Here is a 22,447-nt window from a genome sequence, read left to right on the forward strand (position 1 = left end):
CTAATATCATCCTCAATGTGGAAAAACTGAGAGCTTTCCCCTGATATCAGGAACATGACAGGGATGTCCACTCTCACCGCTGTTGCTTAACATAGTGTTGGAAGTTCTAGCATCAGCAATCAGACAACAAAAGGAAATCAAAGGCATCAAAATTGGCAAAGATGAAGTCAAGCTTTCGTTTTTTTTGCAGATGACATGATATTATACATGGAAAACCGGATAGACTGCACCAAAAGTCTGCTAGAAGTGATACATGAATTCAGCAAAGTTGCAGCATACAAAATCAATGTACAGAAATCAGTTGCCTTCTTATACACTAATAATGAAGCAACAGAAAGACAAATAAGGAAACTGATCCCATTTACAACTGCACCAAGAAGCATAAAATACCTAGGAATAAACTTAAGTGAAGATGTAAAAGATCTGTATGCTGAAAACTATAGAGAGCTTATGAAGGTAATTGAAGAAGATACAAAGAAATGGGAAAACATTCCATGCTCATGGATTGGAAGAATAAATATTGTTAAAATGTCAATACTACCCAAAGCAATCTACACATTCAATGCAATCCGAATCAAAATTGCACCAGCATTCTTCTCGAAGGTAGAACAAGCAATCCTAAAATTTGTATGGAACCACAAAAGGCCCTAAATAGCCAAAGTACTATTGAAGTAGAAAACCAAAGCAGGAGGTATCACAATCCCAGACTTTAGCCTCTACTACAAAGCTATAATCATCAAGACAGTTATGGTATTGGCACAAAAACAGACACATAGACCAATGGAATAGAATAGAGACTCCAGAATTGGACCCACAAAAGTATGGCCAACTAATCTTTGACAAAGCAGGAAAGAATATCCAATGGAAAAAAGACAGTCTCTTTAACAAATGGTGCTGGGAGAACTACACAGCACGATGCAGAAGAATGAAACTAGACCACTTTCTCACACCATTCACAAAAATAAACTCAAAATGGATGAAGGACCTGAATGTGAGACGGGAAACCATCAAAACCCTAGAGGAGAAAGCAGGCAAAAACCTCTCTGACCTCAGCCGCAGCAATTTCTTACTTGACACATCCCCAAAGGCAAGGGAATTAAAAGCAAAAATGAACTATTGGGACCTCATCAATATAAAAAGCTTCTGCACAGCAAAGGAAACAATCAACAAAACTAAAAGGCAACCAACGGAATGGGAAAAGATATTTGCAAATGACATCTCAGACAAAGGGCTAGTATCCAAAATCTATAAAGAACTCACCAAACTCCACACCCGAAAAACAAATAATCTAGTGAAGAAATGGGCAGAAGACATGAATAGACACTTCTCTAAAGAAGACATGCAGATGTCTAACAGGCACATGAAAAGATGCTCAATGTCGCTCCTCATCAGGGAAATACAAATCAATACCACAATGAGATAGCACCTCACACCTGTCAGAATAGCTAACATAAAGAACTCAAGCAACAACAGATGGTGGCAAGAATGCGGGGAAGGAGGATCTCTTTTGCATTGTTGTTGGGAATGCAAGCTGGTGCAACCACTCTGGAAAACAGTATGGAGGTTCCTCAAAAAATTAAAAATAGAACTACCCTATGACCCAGCAATAGCACTGCTAGGAATTTAGCCAAGGGATACAGGAGTGCTGATGCATAGGGACACTTGTACCCCTATGTTTATAGCAGCACTTTCAACAATAGCCAAATTATGGAAAGAGCCTAAATGTCCATCAACTGATGAATGGATAAAGAAATTGTGGTTTATATATACAATGGAATACTACTTGGCAATGAGAAAGAATGAAATATGGCCTTTTGTCACAACATGGATGGAACTGGAGAGTGTGATGCTAAGTGAAATAAGTCATACAGAGAAAGACAGATACCATATGTTTTCACTCTAATGTGGATCCTGAGATACTTAACAGAAGACCAGGGGGGAGGAGAAGGGGGAAAAATAGTTACAGAGAGGGAAGGAGGCAAACCACAAGAGACTCTTAAAAACTGAGAATAAACTGAGGGTTGATGGGGGGTCGGGGGAGGGGAAAGCGGGTGATGGGCATTGAGGAGGTCACCTGTTGGGATGAACACTGGGTGTTGTATGGAAACCAATCTGACAATAAATTTCATATTAAAAAAAAAAACAACAACAAGTCAAGCTCATCCCTGTCTCCAGGTCTCATTCATGGTATTTTCCCCTTACCTAAACTGCCTTTCCTTCTTCTATCCTCCTATATGAATTCTACCCATCCCAAAAAGTCTTGATAATTCCCATCTCAGTCAAGAGATTTTCTTTAACAACTTGATTACCTTCACTTTAAAATACTAATCCAATGCTTTGTTTCTTCTTTATATACTGTCTTTGATTGTTTCTATTATTTTTGTGTACCAGCTTTGCCTCTCCAATTAGACTTTATAGTTTCTGAAGACAAGTCTGGGAACATAATGTTTATTAATCAGGAACTTGTTGTCTTAAATAAAGAAGAAAGGAAAAAAGAAGAAAGACTACCCTACTTCCTCAACTCCTCTGCTTTTGAAGCACTTTAGAGATGTGATCAAAATTCCTAACAGCCTTTCTGGACACTGAATGATTTATGACAAAGGATTCTTCTCTAATGAAAAGGAATTCTACTTCCTTTGGCAGTATAACCAGGCTTTTGGAAGCAATAGCAGAGACACAGAAAGGAAACAGTGCTTCAGTATTGGCTCTAGTCCTCCAGGAACTGAGAGAATAATAAATCCTTTCACCCAGTTTCAAATAAGAAATGTTAAGAAGCCCAGCCAGTAAAGGAAAGCTAAACTGAAAGCCTTTTCACTTCTCCTTGTTAGATTTTACTGCTTCAGTTAGGCAAGACTTGGAAGGATAAGTGTGGGAACTTATCTATAAAATCTTGGTGCTCCACTGGGGTAAGACAGATGCAGAATGTATTATTACTGTCTTTAAAATGAATTACATTATAAAGTTTCTGCAATTGACCTAAAAACCAATTAGTCCCCAAGTAGCCTGCAAGTTATTCTATTACATTTTCAGAATTATAACCCTCAAACCATTTGAAATATTCTTGAACATTGGTTCATTTGTTACATATTTATTCTAAAACATAAGCTCCATGAGAGTAGAATTCTATCTACTAATCTGCCTTATTTGCTCCATGTAGCCCAAGTGCTTAGATAAATGCCTGGCACAAAAATAGGAGCTAAGAAATAACTGCTGAAAGAATAAATGATAATGAGCAGCTTTCCAGTGACTCTAAGACTTTGAAGGGCTAACCACATGACTTAGTCCCCAAATACATTTGTTCCTTGCCTTATACAACCTTACCAAGCATGGTGTGTGAAATGGGGAAGGTGATGGTGGGCTGGCCTGTCATCCTCCAGCGGCTACAGAGGTAGGAGAGGTCTGTTCTAAGCATTTCTACTATCATCTTGTTGTCCAGAGCCAGGTAGAACTGTTGCTGGTCTATAAACTGAGAAAAAGAAGGAGAAAAATAACAGCTTAGAATAACTTACTCTTATAACTGTCAAATAATATTTTAAAGTACTCACATATTCACAAAGGTATATAACACATCACAGAGGCAACTATAATGCCTAATTCTTTCCAAAGAATCTGATAGTCAATTGGTACATATAATTTTTGACATTTTTACAGTGTACTCTAGTTTACAAAGTGTTTTCAAGTACATAATTTTATTTAATTATATAACAAATGAGTGATGGCTTTTCTTTTAATAGATAAAAATAAGGCAGAGACACTAAGTGGATTAGCAAAGTCATATGGCTAGCAAATGGCAAGGTCAGAAATAGGATCTATGGTACATTACTCTTTTGTCTCTACCTCAGATGCACAATTTCAGATGTAATACAACAAATGGGGAGCTTAAGCTTTCTTTCTGGAAAATAGTTTCTCCTCCTATACACACATATAATTGGGCTTACTATTATAATGTGGCCAATAACAGGCTAACAATATGTATAATCATGGCTGAAACAGTACTGACATTTTTGTTTAGAAGAGAATATCAATGTAAAAATGGCCTCTGCCCAAAACAAAGAGAACACAATTTAGTAACTAAGTAAAAGAGGTTATATTTTGTTCATAAAGAATAAATAGAATCTTATTTTTAACATTTAAAAGGAGTACTTTTTAAAAGTACTTCAACATTTATAAAATCCCTAGTCACTGTTTCTGCAACACATAGGACTACTCTTGGTAGCCACAATCACTTGGCATAGCTCTGTGCTGCAAGCTCAGTTCAATCCAACTCAACAAATATTTATTGAGCAACTTAATATGTGCAAGGCCCCATGAACTCTGACACCTGCCCTAACTCTAGTAAATGCTTTATTTCTGTACTGTTCGTCTTACTTCCATTCATCTCAGTGCATCTAAATCTTATTCCACTTACCTGTGGAGTGAAGGTAAAGATAGTTTTCCGAATGTCATAGAGTTTTGAAGTTCCAAGGACTCCCATGTGCCTATAGGGTCGTCCACTAAGTTTCATTCTACTGTTGCATCCTAAGATAGAGTTAAAAAATGCTCAAGATCTTTCTAGGGCACAAATCCAATGAGTAAACATTTTTTTTGTATTAGATTTACACTTCCTGATACAACAAACTGAGTTCTGTACCTCAAAGTTACTATCTGTATCATGTACAAGTTCATACTAAGTACTTTAGGGCTCTCCAAGAGAGTATGCATTTATCTCTGTTTTTTAAAAATGTTTTTAAATGTTTATTTATTTTTGAGAGACAGAGAGACAGAGCATGAGCAGGGGAGGGGAAGAGAGAGAGGGAGACACAGCATCCGAGGCAGGCTCCAGGTTCTGAGCTGTCAGCACAGAGCCTGACACAGGGCTCAAACCCACAAGTTGTGAGATTATGACCCGAACTAAAGTCGGGCGCTTAATCAACTGAGCCACCCAGGCGCCCCCATTTATCTCTGTTCTTAAAGAACTTTATGCTCTTATAAAAAAGTCACATAATCTACATGAGAGAAAAGAATGCACATGAAAATTAATAGTTCTACGAATGATAGAATTCTATTACCGATATTCATATGCTGAATTTCCTTAAATCCCATGAAAACTGCAAAAACTATATTGACTACCAAACTTATCAATGTAGACTATGCCTCAATAAAGCTGAACAAACCCTCATCAGCTTAAAGATGGCATACTAAACTGAAAAACTGAAATGAATTTACTTGGACTCCTTCAATTTAATTGACACATTTTAAATTCAATGGAACAACACAACTTATCCAAATAAGTCAAAATATTATTGTGTCTGATAGGAAATTTTGTGGAAATTTATACATAGAGTAAAATTCATTTGGCAGAGGAATATTTTTGAAAACTTAAGAAAGGGGAAGACTTGAACTATCAGAAAGCTACAAAAGGTGTAATTTTATTTATTTTTTTAACTTTTAAAATGTTTATTTATTTTTGAGAGAGAGAAAGAGAGAGAGACACACAGAGAGAATGAATCTCAATCAGGCTCCATTGCTGACAGCACGGAGCCCGATGTGGGGCTCAAACTCACGAACTGTGAGATCATGACCTGAGCTGAAGTTAGATGCTCAACTGACTGAGCCACCCAGGCACCCCAAGGTGTAGTTTTAGTGAAAATTTATATAGAATCTGCACATCTCTCTATAAATATTATGTATATGTGTGTGTATGTATGTATACACACATCCGCTTTATTTCCCTGATATGTCTTCTTTTTTATAGTTTAGCATTTTGAAATTAGAATCTGATCATTTATATCTATGTTACATGTAGTTGAATTTTTTTGTTTCTGAAAAGACAATTATTACATTAATACCTCCTACAATGAGGAAATAGTTCATTTATTCACACACTTTTTTCCCTTTTATAACAATAGCACTATACACAAAAAGCTTGTTCTCAACCTCTCTTTCTCCAAAATTTATATTAAATATCATTTCATGTCAGTACTGACAGAACTAGTACTACCTTTTTTTTATTGGAACTCATTTTTCTTGGGGATTTTATTTTTGCTCCTGCTTTATCCTAAGTATGAAACTTATCAAATATGCCACCTTTTTAGAGTTGCTTCACTTTTAGGGACAGAACTAGAGAGCTGTCAATGCGTTGGGTCATATTCCAGGATTCATTCTGGAAAGTACACATTTAACTGACATTGATATCACAACCAGGTTTATCCACTGTTTCTTCCATTTTTTTCTTTTTTATTGTAGTAAAAAATATACATAACCTAAAATTTACCATTTTAACCATTTTTAATTGTTCAGCGGTATTAAGCACATTCACAATGTTGTGCAACTATCACCACCGCCCATCTCCACAACTTTTCCATCTTCCCAAACTGAAACTGTGCCCATTAAACAATAACTCCCCATGTTCTCCTCTTGCCAGTCCCTGGAAATCATCACTATTTCTGTCTCCATAAATTTGCTTACTCTTGGTACCTCATATATGTGGAATCATACAATATTTGTTGCTTTGTGACTGGTTTATTCCACTTGGAATAATGTCTTCAAGGTTCATCCATTTTGTACTGTGTCAGAATTTTATTCTTTTTCAAGGCTGAAAAATTTCCCATTGTATATACACATCACATTAGTTTATCTTTTCATCCATCAATGGACATTATTTTCATTGGTAATTTCTTATAGTATAATATACATAATATACATGAAGTAAGTATGCTAATCTTAAATGTAAAAATTGATACAGTTTTACATAGTAAACACACAACCGAAATCAAGATATGGAACATTATCAGCACTGCAGAAGCCTCCCTTGTGCCTCTTCCCGGTTATTAACATCCCCCAGCTCCCAAAATTAACCACCATTCAAACTTCAATCACCATAAATAAGTAGTCCACTTTTTAGCTTTATATTAGTAAAATCATACAATATGTATTTTTTGGCATCTTGTTTTTTCACTCAACAATATGTCTATGAGATTCATCCATACGATGTATGTAGAATTAGTTCATTTGTTTTCATTGCTATATAATAGCCCAGTGTATGGATGTATCGTTTATCCATTCACTTGTTGATGGACATTTGAGATTTCCCGCACCCCATCCAGATTTTTGTTATTATAAATAAAGCTCCTATGAATATTCTTGTTGTGTTGGAGGTCCCATAGATTATCTCCAGGTTTGGTGATTCACTAGGATTCCTAGAACTCACTGTATAGCTGTATTAATGGCTAAGGTTTATTAAATCAAAATGACACAAAGCAAAACAGCAAAGAAAAAAGGCACATGGTGCAAAGTCCAGAGGAAACAAGCTTCTAAGATTCCTCTCCCAGAGCAGTCACATAGCAAATGCATAATTCCTCCAGCATCAAAATATGACAACACATGTGAAATGTTGTCTACCAAGGATGTTCATGTTTTTATTAGTGGTTGGTCACACAGGCACTCTCTGCACAGTACATACCCAAACTCCAGTCTCTCAAAAGGAAAACAGATATTCAGCATAAGCCATACTGTTTGTACAGTTTAGACACGCAGTAAACCACTGTTACCCTTAAGAGGATGGTGGACCCTCTTAAAATCCAGGTCTTCAAATGCCATCCAAGGGCCAAACTTACAAGCAGTTCTTTCTTTGTTTTTTAAGACTTTTTTGGGTAATCTTTATTTATTTTTGAGAGAGAGACAGACTGAGAGTGGGGGAGGAACACAGAGAGAGGGAGACATAGAATCTGAAGCAGGCTCCAGGCTCTGAGCTGTTAGCACAAAGCCCGATGCAGGGCTCAAACTCACGAACAGTGAGATCATGACCTGAGCTGAAGTCAGACACTTAACTGACTGAGCCACCCAGGTACCCCACAAGCAGTTTTTTCTAAGAATTGCATTCTCAGGCCTGTCACGCGAACTCTTTTACTGCACAGTCCACCCCATTGGCTTTTGGCCAAGGTGTCTTTGTCAGTAGGTTCCCATGCAGTAAAGTAAGCCCAACCTGTAGTGTAATCCTCAATTATGCCCTCAGGGGTCTTAGATTTAGCCAGATAGAACCTAACATTACTATAATTATGTCTCTTCAACAGCCAGGTAACTTCCTCAAGTTTCTGTATTAACCTTTTTTTATCTGGCTTGAGGGATCAGTCCAAGCACAGCACCAGCCTGGCCTGTATATTGATGCTGACCTAAATGCCTTCCAAGGCTGAGGCAGTGCCAGGATAGTCAGGGTCACACACAAGTATAATTCCAGAGGGCATACGCAGTACTCTTGGACAAAAAGAGTTTACAAATGTTAGGGCATCACATACATTAATCAGGCAGTATAGGTTAACATGATCTCCAGTGGGGTCTCCCAGTGCAGGCCTCCTATCCTAGTGTTTCCAGTCCAGTACAAAAAGTTCAGTTCATTCTTTGATTTCAATGGGAGTGTCTCCTGAAGGAAACTGGATCCAAACAGTTTTGTTTCTTCATGACATCAGCTAATCTGCTTTGTGAGTGTGGATGACATTGGGAGGTGTTCTGCATAGAAGGTGTGGGAGCTGTGGCCACATCCTGCTATCTCCTAGTCAGTTCAGTCAGATGTGACCTTAGACTCAGCAGTCAGTTTGAATTCAAAGCACTCTTGGCAGCAGGTAAGAAAACATGTGGTTTTATTAGGAAGGAGAGGAATATTTCCAGGTATAGTCCTAAAAATCAAAGATGATTAATGCCCTTCTCCTTTACCCATGCCTCCCCAGGTGTCAGGATTTTGTTTTTTCTCCACTGTCACAAAACCTGTGTGTCTGAATTAGCAACCAGAATTTTATAATATTCTCTTCCTTCCATCCCAATCTTTTATCTGGAAGAGTTGTATACAAGAAGTTTAAGAGTATTTTCATAGGCAAACATTATTATACAGTTTAACCAGAAAGACATATCATGTCCAGGAATTGGTCAAGACAAAATTCTGAATTTTCAAATAATTAAAAAATGGGTTTTTGTACTTCTTACCACTTTTGTCACAATAATTTATCCAATGAGAAGCTTAGAAAAGATTACTCTCTTTCTGGGGACAGCTGCATTTAATAAGCAAATTGCCTTACTAAGGCTTGTGCATCAGGAGAAAGGGCAGTGGAGTTATCAATACATTTTTGTAAACTGGCACTAATCTGGAAAGCCAAACAGAACCACCAAGTCCCAAGGAGGGTTCAAGATTCCAATTTGTCAGGAGTGGGGGAGGGGTCACATTTCCTCTGATGTGCTCTCCCCCAATTTGTAGCTTTTGCAGAAATCAGAAGAATACAATCACTTTCTGTACCAGACATATAGAACCAATCAGCAGATCAATTTCAGATGGTCTGATCAGAGAACAAGCCTTTCCCTGTGGACATCAGCAACTGTCCCAAATGGTCCAGCCAGAACCCAGGATAGTTTCATAAATTTAGAGCTCCACAGGAGGGTGACCCAAATCTGCAATTATCTGAGTTCATTTAAAGTTCATTTTGTTAATTTGAAATTTGTTTAGCCTGTGCCTGCTTTCAGTTTGGCACATCTGGTGCTGAGGTGGGAACAGTCTATATGGTAGACCATATGAAGATTCAGTTGAGAGTCAGGTCTAGGCATTTAGGATCTGTGAATGCCAAATTAGGATGCCAAAAAAGTTAGTAGCTTTTCTTAGGCAGCAGCAAAGCTCGGATGCTGCAGGGTCAGTCAGCCATGGTATAAGTTCAAGTGATAAGCAAGACCTTCCTAAATTCTTTACTGTGTCTTACAGATTTATTTGCATTTTTGAAAAGTTTTTAATTCCAGTTAGCTAAGTTATATAAGTTTCAGGTGTACAATATAGTGACTTAACAATTCCATACATCAGCTTGTGCTCATCATGACAATCGCACTCCTTAATCCCCTCACCTATTGAACCCATTTTCTCATCCACCTCTCCTCTGATAACCATCAGTTTGTTCTCTGTACTTAAAAATCTGTTCTTTGTCTCTCTCTTTTTTTGCCTTTACTCATTTGTTTTGTTTCTTAAATTCCACATATGAGTGCAAATATATGGTATTTGTCTTTCTTTTCTGACTGAATTATTTTGCTTACCATTATACTCTTTAGCTCCATCCATGTTGTCACGAATGGCAAGATTCCATTCTTTTTCATGGCTAATATTCCATTATATATATATATATATATATATTCCATTATATATATATATTCCATTATATATATATATTCCATTATATATATATATATATATATATATATACATATTACACACACACATATCTCACATCTATTTAAAGTTTTAATTTAAATTCCAGTTAGTTAAAATAATAGTTTCAGGTGTACAATACAGTGATTGAACACTTCCATACATCACCCAGTGATCATCACAAGTGCATTCCTTAATCCCCATCACCTATTTAACACATTTCTCCACCCACCTCCCTTATGGTAATCATCAGTTTGTTCTCTATAATTAAGAGACTGTTTCTTGGTTTTCCTCTTTTCCCCTCGCCCATGTTTATTTGTTTCTAAAATTCCACATTTGGGTGAAATCGTATGGTGTTTGTCTTTCTCTCACTTATTTAGTTTAGCATCATAGTCTCTAGCTCCACCCATGTCCTTGCAACTGGCAAGATTTCATTTTTATTTATAGCTGAATAACAGTCCATTGGATATATATACCACACATTCTTTATCCATTCATTGGTCAATGGACATTGGGGATATTTCCATAATTTGGCTCTTGTAGATAATGCTGCTATAAACATCAGGTGCATGTATCCCTTTCAATTAGTATTTTTGTATTTTTTGGGTAAATACCTAGTAGTGAGATTGCTGGATTGTAGGGTAGTTCTCTGTTTAACGTTTTGAGGAAACTCCATACTGTTTTCCAGAGTGGCTGTACCAGTTTGCAAGAGAGTTCACCTTTGTACACATCCTGACCAACACCTATTGTTTCTTATGTTGTTGATTTTAGCATCTGGTGTGAGGTGGTAGCTCAATGTAGTGTTGGTTTGTATTTCCTTGATGATGAGTTATTTCAGCATCTTTTTATGTGTCTGTTGGCCATCTGGATGTCTTCTTTGGAAAAATGTCTATCCATGCCCTCTGCACATTTTTAATTGGATTATTCATTTTTGGGGTGTTAAGCTATATAGGTTTTTTTTTTTTTTTACATATTTTGGGTACTAACTCTTTATCAGATATGTCATTGGCAAATAACTTCTCCCATTCTGTAGGTTGCCTTTTAGTTTTGTCGATTGTTTCCTTCACTGTGAAGAAGCTTTTTATTTTTAGTCCTAATATTTTATTTTTGCATTTGTTTCCCTTGCTTCAGGAGAAAAATCTAGAAAGAAGTTGCTACATCTGATGAAAAGAAGTTACTGCCTATGTTCTCTTCTAGGGTTTTTATGGTTTCAGGTCTCCCATTTAGGTCTTCAATCCATTTTTAGTTTATTTTTGTGTATGGTTTAAGAAAGTGGTCCATTTTCATTCTTCTGCATGTTGCTGTCCAGTTTTCCCAACACCATTTGTTGAAGAGACTGTACTTTTCCCATTGCATATTCTTTCCTGCTTTGTTGAAGAATAACTGACCATATATTTGTGACTATATTTCTCGGTTTTCTGTTCTGTTCTATTGATCTGTGTACCTATTTTTATGTCAGCACAATACTGTTTTGATCACTACAGCTTTGTAATATAACTTAAACTCTGGAATTATAATGTTTCCCACTTTGTTTTCTTTTTCAAGATTGCTTTGGTTATTTGGAGTCTTTGTGGTTCCATACCAATTTTAGGGTTGCTTGTTCTAGCTCTGTGAAAAATTTTGTTGATGTTTGATAGGGATTGTATGAAATGCATAGATTGCTTTGGGCAGTATAGACATTTTAACAATATTTGTTCTTCCAATCCATGAGCATGGAGTGTCTTTCCATTTCTTTGTGACATTTTCAATTTCTTTCATTGGTATTTCACAGGTCTTTCACCTCTTCGGTTAGGTTTATTCCTAGGTATCTTATTGTTTTTGGTGCAATTGTAAATGGGATTCCTTAATTTCTATTTCTGCTTCTTCATAACTGGTGTATAAAAATGCAACAGAATTCTGTACATTGATTTTGTATCCTGGGACTTGATTGAATTAGTTTATTAGTTCTAGCAGTATTTTTGGTGCAATCTTTCAAGTTTTCTATATATAGTATCATGTAATCTGCAAATAGTGAAAATTTGACTACTTACTTGCTGATTTGGATGCCTTTTATTTCTTTTTGATATCTGATTGGTGTGGCTAGGACTTCCAGTACTGTGTTAAAGAAAAGTGGTTAAGAGTGGACATCCTTGTTTTGTTCCTGACCATAGAGGAAAAGCTCTCATTTTTCCCCCATTTAGGATATTAGTTATAGTTTTTCATATATGGCTTTTATTATGTTGAGGTATGTTCCCTCTACACCTACTTTGTTGAGTGTTTTTTTTAATCATGAAATGATGTTGTACTTGGTCAAATGATATTTCTGCATCTACTGAAATGATCATATGGTTCTTATCCCTTCTTTTTTAATGTGATGATCACGTTGATCTATTTGCAAATGTTGAACCAGGCTTTCAACCCAGGAATAAATCCCACTTGACTATGGTGAATGATTTTCTTAACGTAGTGTTGCATTTGTATTTTGCTGAGGATTTTGCATCTATGTTCATCAACGATACTGGCCTGTAGTTCTCTCTCTCTCTTTGTGGTGTCTTTACACACTGGTTATGCTATCAGGGTAATGCTGGCCTCACAGAATGAATTTGGAAGTTTTCTCTCCTATTGTATTTTTTCGAATACTTTGAGAAGTATATGAATTAACTCTTCCTTAAGTGTTTGGTAGAATTAGCCTGTAAAGCCATCCAATCCTGGACTGTTGTTTGTTGGGAGTTTTTTGATTACAGATTCAATTTCTTTTCTGGTTATTAGTCTATTCAACTTTTCTATTTCTTATGGTTTCATCAGTTTTGGTAATTTATATGTTTCTAGGAATTTATCCATTTCTTTTAGGTTTTCCAATTTGTTTGCATATTAATTTTTCATAATATTCTCTTATGATTATATTTCTGTGATGTTGGTTGTTATTTCTACTTTCTCACTTGTGATTTTATTTGGGTCCTTTCTCTTTTCTTTTAGATAAGTCTGGATGCAGGTTTATCAGTTTTATTATATTTTTTTCAAATAACCAGCTCCTGGTTTCATTAATCTATTTTTTAAGTTTCTATATCATTTATTTCTGTTCTAATCTTCATTATTTCCTCCCTCCTTCTAGCTTTAGGCTTCATTTGTTGTTCTTTTTCTAGTTCCTTTAGGTGTAAAGTTAGGTTGTTATTTGAGATTTTTCTTCTTAAAATAGGTCTGTGTTGTTATAAACTTCCCTCCTAGAAACAATTTTGTTGCATCTCAAAGGTTTTGGACCACTGTGTCTTCATTTGTATTTATTTCCATGAATTTTTAAATTTCTCCTTTCATTTCATGGTTAACGATGAAAATTTTTATTTCATTGTTTAGTAATGTTATTTAACCTGCATGTATTTGTGGTCTTTCCAGATTTTTTCCTGTGCTTGGCTTCTAGTTTCATAGCATGTGGTCACAAAAGGTGCATAGTATGACTTCAATCTTTTTGTATTTGTTAAGGCCTGTTTGTGGCCTAATATGTGATCTATTCTGGATAATGTTTCATGTGTACTTGGAAACAGTGTTTATTTAGATGTTCTAGGATGTAATGCTCTGAACATATACATTAAGTCCATCTGGTGCAGTGTGTCATTCAGAGCCATTTTTCCATGCAGATTTTCTGTTTAGATGATCTGTCCATTGATGTAAGTGGAGTGTAAAAGTCCCCAACTATTATTGTATTTTTACCAATGAGTTCTTTTATGTTTATTAAATGTTTTATATGTTTTGGTGATCCCACATTGGATACATAAATATTTACAATTTATATCTTATTGTTGGATTGCCTCGTTATGATTATATAGTGCTCTTCTTTGTCTCTTGTTAATGTTTGTATTAAAGTCTAGTTTTTCTGATATAAGTATTGCTACTCTGGCTTTCTTTTGACACCCATTTACATGATAAATGTTTCCCCATCCCTTCACGTTCAATCTTCAGGTGTCTGTAGGTCTAAAATGTGTCTCTTATAGGCAGCATATAGATGGGTTTATCCATTCTGACACCTTATATCATTTAATTATTTAGTCCATCTACATTCACAGTAATTAGTGATATGTATTTATTGCCATTTTATTACTTGTTTTGTGGTTGTATCTGGAGATTTTCTGTGATACTTTGTGTTTCTTATGTTGCTGATTTTCTTTAGTAATATATTAGATTTATTTCTCTGTATTCTTTGCATTTATTGGTGATTTTTGATACATAGTTACAAGTAGGTTTGTATATAACCTCTTCTACAATAGCATTCTATAGTAAGTTGATGTTCATTAAGTGTGAACCCATTCTTTCTCCTCTCCTCTCCATGTTTTAGGTGTAAGTTATTATATATCCTTTTTAAAATGAATTCCTTAACTTATGTTTTACAGAAATAGTCATTTTTAAAAATTTATTTATTTATTTTTTAATTTACATCCAAGTTAGTTAGCATATAGTGCAATAATGATTTCAGGAGTAGATTCCTTAATGCCCTCTACCCATTTAGCCCAGTCCCCCTCCCACAACCACTCCAGCAACCCTCTGTTTGTTCTCCATATTTAAGAGTCTCTTATGTTTTGTCCCCTTCCATGTTCTTATATTATTTTTGCTTCTCTTCCCTCATGTTCATCTGTTCTGTGTTATAAAGTCCTCATATGAGTGAAGTCATATGATTTTTGTCTTTCTCTGACTAATTTCACTTAATACCCTCCAGTCCCATCCATGTAGTTGCAAATGGCAACATTTCATTCTTTTTGATTGCCAAGTAATAGTAATACTCCATTGTATATATATACCACATCTTCTTTATCCATTCATCCATTGAGGGACATTTGGGCTCTTTCCATACTTTGGCTATTGTTGATAGTGCTGCTATAAACATGGGGGTGCATGTATCCCTTCGAAACAGCACACTTGTATCCCGTGGATAAATGCCTAGTAGTGCAGTTGCTGGCTTGTAGGGTAGTTCTATTTTTAGTTTTTTGAGGAGCCTCCATACTGTTTTCCAGAGTGGTTGCACCAGCTTGCATTCCCAACAACAATGCAAAAGAGATCCTCCTTCTCCGCATTCTTGCCACCATCTGTTGTTGCTTGAGTTCTTTATGTTAGCTATTCTGACAGGTGTGAGGTGCTATCTCATTGTGGTATTGATTTGTATTTCCCTGATGAGGAGTGACGTTGAGCATCTTTTCATGTGCCTGTTGGACATCTGCATGTCTTCTTTAGAGAAGTGTCTATTCATGTCTTCTGCCCATTTCTTCACTGGATTATTTGTTTTTCAGGTGTGAAGTTTGGTGAGTTCTTTATAGATTTTGGATACTAGCCCTTTGTCTGAGATGCCATTTGCAAATATCTTTTCCCATTCCGTTGGTTGCCTTTTAGTTTTGTTGATTGTTTCCTTTGCTGCGCAGAAGCTTTTTATCTTTATGAGGTCCCAATAGTTCATTTTTGCTTTTAATTCCCTTGCCTTTGGGGATGTGTCAAGTAAGAAATTGCTGCAGCTGAGGTCAGAGAGGTTTTTGCCTGCTTTCTCCTCTAGGGTTTTGATGGTTTCCTGTCTCACATTCAGGTCCTTCATCCATTTTGAGTTTATTTTTGTGAATGGTGTGAGAAAGTGGTCTAGTTTCATTCTTCTGCATCTTGCTGTGTAGTTCTCCCAGCACCATTTGTTAAAGAGACTGTCTTTTTTCCATTGGATATTCTTTCCTGCTTTGTCAAAGATTAGTTGGCCATACTTTTGTGGGTCCAATTCTGGAGTCTCTATTCTATTCCACTGGTTTATGTGTCTGTTTTGTGCCAATACCATGCTGTCTTGATTACAGCTTTGTAGTAGAGGCTAAAGTCTGGGATTGTGATGCTTCCCACTTTGGTGTTCTTCTTCAGTATTTGGCTATTCGGGGTCTTTTGTGGTTCCATACAAATTTTAGGATTGCTTGTTCTACCTTCGAGAAGAATGTTGGTGCAATTTTGATTCGGATTGCATTGAATGTGTAGATTGCTTTGGGTAGTATTGACATTTTAACAATATTTATTCTTCCAATCCATGAGCATGGAATGTTTTCCCATTTCTTTGTATCTTCTTCAATTTCCTTCATAAGCTTTCTATAGTTTCAGCATACAGATCTTTTACATCTTTGGTTAGGTTTATTCCTAGGTATTTTATGCTTCTTGGTGCAATTGTGAATGGGATCAGTTTCTTTATTTGTCTTTCTGTTGCTTCATTATTAGTGTATAAGAATGCAACTGATTTCTGTACATTGATTTTGTATCCTGCAACTTTGCTGAATTCATGTATCAGTTCTAGCAGAGTTCTGGTGGAGTCTGTCGGGTTTTCCATGTATAGTATCATGTCATCTGCAAAAAGTGAAAGCTTGACTTCATCTTTGCCAATTTGGATGCCTTTGATTTCCTTTTGTTGTGTGACTGCTCATGCTAGAACTTCCAACACTATGTTAAACAACAGCGGTGAGAGTGGACATTCCTGTTGTGTTCCTGATCTTAGGGGGAAAGCTCTCAGTGTTTCCTCATTGAGGATGATATTAGCTGTGGGCTTTTCATAAATGGCTTTGATGAAGTTTAAGTATGTTCCTTCAATCCTGACTTTCTTGAGGGTTTTTATTAAGAAAGGATGCTGAATTTTGTCAAATGCTCGTTCTGCATTGATTGACAGATTCATATGGTTCTTATCTTTTCTTTTATTAATGTGATGTATCACATTGATTGATTTGTGAATGTTGAGCCAGCCCTGCAGTCCAGGAATGAATCCCACTTGATCATGGTGAATAATTCTTTTTATATTCCCATGCAGAACTTTGAATCCACCATGCCACTTGGCTTGCCAAGTTTCTGTTAAGAAATCTGCAGCTGGCTTTATGGGTCTTCCCTTGTAAGTTAATGATTTCTTTTACCTTGCTACTTTTAAGATTTTTTTATCACTATATTTTGCAAATTTAATTAAAATATGTATTGAGGCTGGGCTGCTTTTGTGGATTCTGTTGGGAGTTCTCTGTCCCTCCTAGAATTTCAATGTCTATTTCCTTCCCCAGATTAGGGAAGTTTTCAGTCATTATCTCAAGTAAATTCTCTGCCCTCATTTCTCTCTCTTCTCTTCTGGGACTCCTTTAATATGAATGTTATTACATTGGTGGAGTCACTGAGTTTCCTAAGCCTATTCTTATGTTCCCTAATTCTCTCTTGTGTTCAGCTTCATTATTTCCCATTATTTTGTGTTCTGTGTTACTAATTTGTTCCTCTGTTTCTTCTAGCCTGCTGTTCACTGCATCAGGCCTATTTCCAATTTTTGTTTATTACATTATTCACCTCTGGCTCTTTTTTTAACTCTTTTATCTCTGTGTTAAGGGTCTCACTGGTGTCTTCCATTCTTTTCTCAAGCCCCATGAGTATCCTTAATATTGTTGCATTAAATTCTCTAACAGGTATGATACTTTTGTCTGTTTTTGCTTAGATCTCTGACTGCGGCCTCATGTATTTCTTTCATTTGGGATAAATTCCTCCATTTTTGCATTTTGGCTAAGTCTCTATGTTAGAAGAGTGAGTTATGTCTCCTGCTCATGGAAGTAATGGTCTTATGAAGAAGAGGTCCTGTAGTGCCCAGGGACTGGCACTTCAGGGAGTTCCTCTAATGTGTTGGGTGTGCTCTGTTGCTGTTTTGGCTACTCTATCATTCAGGCCTGTCATCTGCAGAGGCTCTCCTTGCCTGCTGTGGACAGTGTTTGCTCCCTGGACTGAATGTGGTGAGTTTTAACTAGATATACTCTTGTCTGCTTGTGAAATGAGACCTGATACCACTTCCATGAAAACTGAGGCCCTGCAAAACTCTCTGGTCAGGACATGTGGTATGGGCAGGGTTTTGTGCTGGTATTCTGGGGTTGGGGCCAAGACTGCTAGGACAGAGGCAAGCATGGCTGAGAAGGCAATTCCACTGTAGTGCAAGGGGGCAGGGCTTAGTGTAAGCAAGTAAGGCATCTGGTGTCTGCACTGGACTGCTTCCAGCAGGTGGCTCTGTGTTTATGCTGAGGAGCAGAGGAGGGAAATGGAACCAGCCAGATCCTTTGTTCCTGGAGAGATGTCTCCACAAATGCTGCCTTTCAGGGACACATGAGAAAAGAAAAGAATCTCCTCACTGTGTGCCCCAGGCGATCTCCAGATCTCTGTTTCTATGCTTATGCCCCTGGGTTGTTTGCCTGTCTTTTCTCCAGGAGCAGTGTAGTGCTCTGTGGTGTCTATCCCAGCCAAGACTGCAGACCTTTAAAACTTTGGGCTTTAAGCCCTGCTGGTTCTAAGGACTCACATAATTCAATCCCTTTGCTTTCCAAGACAATGGCTACAGGGAAACATTCTCCTTTTGCATTCTCCTGTGTGCTCTCTTCCTTGCCCTTATCCATGACTGTGACTCCCTCCCCTCCAAAGCAGGCAGGATCTGTTTTTCTCCTAAACCATGTCTCCTCACTTCCTACCTTCTTCAGTGTGGCCTCTTCTCTTCTTTTAGTTGTGGAGTTTGTTCTGTCAGTCTTCAGGTTGATTTTTGGGGGTATGTAGGATGATTTGATAGTGATCTAGTTGTATTAGTGGGACAAGGCGAGCCTGGAGTCTTCCTACTCAACTGCCATCTTCTTTTCTATCTATTCATCTATCAATGGACATGTGGCTGCTTCCATAATTTGGCTATTGTAAATACTGCTGCTATAAACATAAGGGTGCATGCACTGCTTTGAATTAGTGTTTTCCTAGTTTTTGGGTATATACTTAGTAGTGTGATTACTGGATCATAGTGTAGTTCTATTTTTAACTTTTTGAGGAACTTCCATAGTACCTTCCACTGGTGGTTGCACTGTTTACATTCCCACCAACAGTGCATGAGGAATCCCTTTTCTCCATATCCTCACCAACACTTGTTTCTTCTGTTGTTGATTTTAGCCATTCTGACAGGTGTGAGGTGATGTCTCACTGTAGTTTTGATTTGCATTTCCCTGATGGGAAGTGATGATGAACATCTTTCCATGTGCCTATTGGCTATGCATAAGTCTTCTTTGGAAAAATGTCTACTCATGTTTTCTGCCATTTTTAATTCAAATATTTGTTGTTGGGATGTTGAATTTTATCTTTATATATTTTGGATACTAACCCTTTATCAGTTATGTCATTTGCAAATATCTTCTCCCATTCCATTGGTTGCTTTTTTAGTTTTGTTGATTGTTTACTTTGCTGTGTAGAAGCTTGTTATTTTGATGTAGTCCCAAGAGTTTATGTTTGCTTTTATTTTCCTTTTCTCAGGAGACTGCTTTTTTGTCTTTTTTTTCATAAGTGTACACTATAATCCTCGTTCCCTATTTCACCCATCATCCCACCGACCTCCACTATAGTAACCATCCGTGTGTTCTCTATAGTAGAGTCTGTTTCTTGGTTTGTCTCTCTCTTGTTTTCTTCTTGTTAATTTGTTTTGTTTCTTAAATTCCAAATGAGTGAAGTCATATTTGTCTTTCTCTGACTGGTTTTGTTTAGCATTATACTCTAGCTCCATCCATGTCACAAATGGGAAGATTTCATCTTTTTTATAGCTGAAGACATATCTAGAAAAATATTGCTATGGTTGATGTTAAAGAAATTACTGCCTGTACTCTCTTCTAGGAGTTTTGTGGTTTGAGGTCTCAGATTTATGTCTCTAATCCATTTTAAGTTTATTTTCGTGTATGGTGTAAGTACATGGTCCAGTTTCATTCTTTTGCATGTAGTTGTCCAGTTTTCCCAACACCATTTGTTGAACAGACTTTTCCCCATTGTACATTCATCTCTTTGTCAAATATTAATTGACCATATAATTGTGGGTTTATTTCTGAGTTTTCTATTCTTTTCTATTGATCCATGAGTCTATTTTTTTTATGCCAGTACCATACTGTTTTAATTACTACCACTTTGTAATATATCTTTAAGTCTGGAATTGTGATACCTCCAGTTTTGTTTTTCTTTTTCAGGATTGTTTTGGTATTCGAGGTCTTTTGTGGTTCCACACAAATTTTACCATTGCTTGTTCCAGTTCTGTGAAAAATTCTGTTGGTATTTTGATAAAGACTGCATTAAATTTATAGATTTCTTTGGGTAGTATGAACATTTTAACAACCCATGAACATGGAATATATTTCCATTTATTTGTGTTGTCTTGAATTTATTTCATCATATTATAGTTTTCAGAGTATAGGTCTTTCACCTCTTTGGTTAAGTTTAGACAGATATTTTATTGGTTTTGGTGCAATTTCAAATGGGATTGCTTCTTTTACTTTCTTCTGCTTCATTATTAGTGTATAGAAATGAACAGATTCCTGTACATTGATTTTTGTATCCTCCATCTTTAAAGAATTCATTTATGAGTTCTAGTAGGGTTTTGGTGGAGTCTTTAGGGTTTTCTATACACAGTATCATGACATCTGCAAATATTGAGAGTTTTACTTCTTCCTTACCTACTGGGATGCATTTTATTTCTTTTTGTTGTCTGATTGGTATGGCTAGGACTTCTAGTACTATGTTGAATAAACTGGTAAGAGTGTATTTTCTTGTCTTGTTCCTAACCCTAGGGGAAATGCTCTCAATTTTCCCCCATTGAATATGATATTGCCTGTGAGTTTTTCATTTAAGGCCTTTGTTATGTTAAGGTATATTCCCTCTAAGTCTAATTTGCAGGGTTTTTTTTTTGTGTGTGTGTCATGAATGGATGTTGTACTTCGTCAAATGTATTTTCCCTATCTATTGAAATAGTCATGATTTTTATCCTTTCTCTTATTGATGTGACCTATCATGTGATTGTTTTGTGAATATTAAATCACTCTTGCATTTTGGGAATAAATCCCACTTGATCATTCTGTATGATTTTTTAATGTATTGTTGGATTCAGCTGCTAATACTTTGTTGAGGTTTTTGCATGTACATTTATGAGAGTTATTGGCTTGTAGTTCTCTTTTTTGTGGTGTCTTAATCTGGTGTTGGTATCAGGATGACACTGGCCTCATGGAATGAATTTGGAAGTTTTCCTTCCCTTTCCATATTTTGGGAACAATTTGAGAAGAACATGTATTAACTCTTCTTTAAATGTTTGGTAGAATTTGTTTGTGAAGCCCTCTGATCCTGGACTTTTATTTTTTGATTGAGGATTCAATTTTATTGTTGGTAATTGGTCTGTTCAAATTTTCTATTCCTTCCTGTTTCATTTTTGGTATGTTATGTGCTTCTAGGAATGTTTGTGTTGGTCTTCTGAGCAAGAGGGCCTGAATTATGGGGACCAAGGCCAGCATGACTGGAAGGTGGATTCACCAAAGCACTGGGGGTGGGGGGGGGGCTTGGTGCAAACAGGTGAGGCAATAAGTGTTGGTGCTGTGCTAGTTCCCACAAGTGGCCATTGTTTATGCTGGGGGGTAGGGGAGGGAAATGGCACCTGGCAGCTCCTGTGCTCCTGGAGGGGTCTCCCCATGACCTCTGTCTCTGCAGGCCACAGTCTGAGATGAGCAAATCATTCTCCATCCTGTCTGTCTCTGGTGTTTTTCAAACTGCTGGTTCTATGCTATATCAGCATAGTCTGCTTGTAGTGCTATATCTTTAAGGGTGGGGACTCAGCTTCCTAATGTCTTCTGGGCTGTCACTAAGCCAAATTTGCCAGTTTTTAAAATTCTAGGCTTTAAGTTCCACTGGTTTTAAAAACTCACGAAATTCTGGCCCCTCTCATTTCAAAGGCAAATGTTATGGGGATTTGTCCTTTCTGTGTGCTCCCCAGTATGAAGGTCTGTTTTTTGCCCTTCTCCATGCCACTAGCTCTCTCCCCACTCTAGATGGCCATGGTGATCTTTGCCCAAACTGTGTCTTCCCCCTTCATACCTTCTGCAATGTGGCCTCTTCTCTACCTTTAGATGTGGAGTCTGTTCTGCCAGTCTTCAGATAATTTTCTGGGTTATTTATGCTGATATGAGTGTTATCTAATTGTATCTTTGGCGAGGTGAGCTTAGGGTTCTCCAATGCTGTCATCTTCCTACCCAACCTAAATCTTACAAATTGCTACAGGATTTGCATTTGCTGTGTTTATTCCTTTCTTTTCCTCACTTACCTTCTTTTGGATTAATCAATAATTTTATTATATCATTTCACCTCCATCATCTTATTAAACATTCTTTCATTACTCCTTTAATGGTTACTCCAGAGCAGCTCTTCTCAACTAGATCCCACCAGAGTATTATGTCCTAATTTCTTAGACATCCATTATAAATATTAACTTACTTTCTTTATATTTAAAATAGAACTAGTATGTGCAACCCTTGGGGGAAC

General features: G+C 36.8%; 1 protein-coding gene across 4 annotated transcripts in view; it reads right to left on the bottom strand.

Annotated features, from left to right (window-relative positions):
* Window positions 1-22,447, bottom strand: part of PHKA1 (phosphorylase kinase regulatory subunit alpha 1) — a 159,843-nt gene that overhangs the window by 60,415 nt on the left and 76,981 nt on the right. For all 4 annotated transcript variants that reach the window (XM_042974365.1, XM_042974364.1, XM_042974363.1 and 1 more), the window contains exons 15-16: window positions 4,409-4,518; window positions 3,322-3,466 (exon numbers count right to left, since the gene is read on the bottom strand). In XM_042974365.1, coding sequence (XP_042830299.1) covers window positions 3,322-3,466; window positions 4,409-4,518 — 255 coding nt within the window. The remainder of the gene's footprint in view (window positions 1-3,321; window positions 3,467-4,408; window positions 4,519-22,447) is intronic.

The sequence above is a fragment of the Panthera tigris genome, chromosome X (genome assembly GCF_018350195.1).
Source record: "Panthera tigris isolate Pti1 chromosome X, P.tigris_Pti1_mat1.1, whole genome shotgun sequence".
NCBI classification, from domain to species: Eukaryota; Metazoa; Chordata; class Mammalia; order Carnivora; family Felidae; genus Panthera; species Panthera tigris.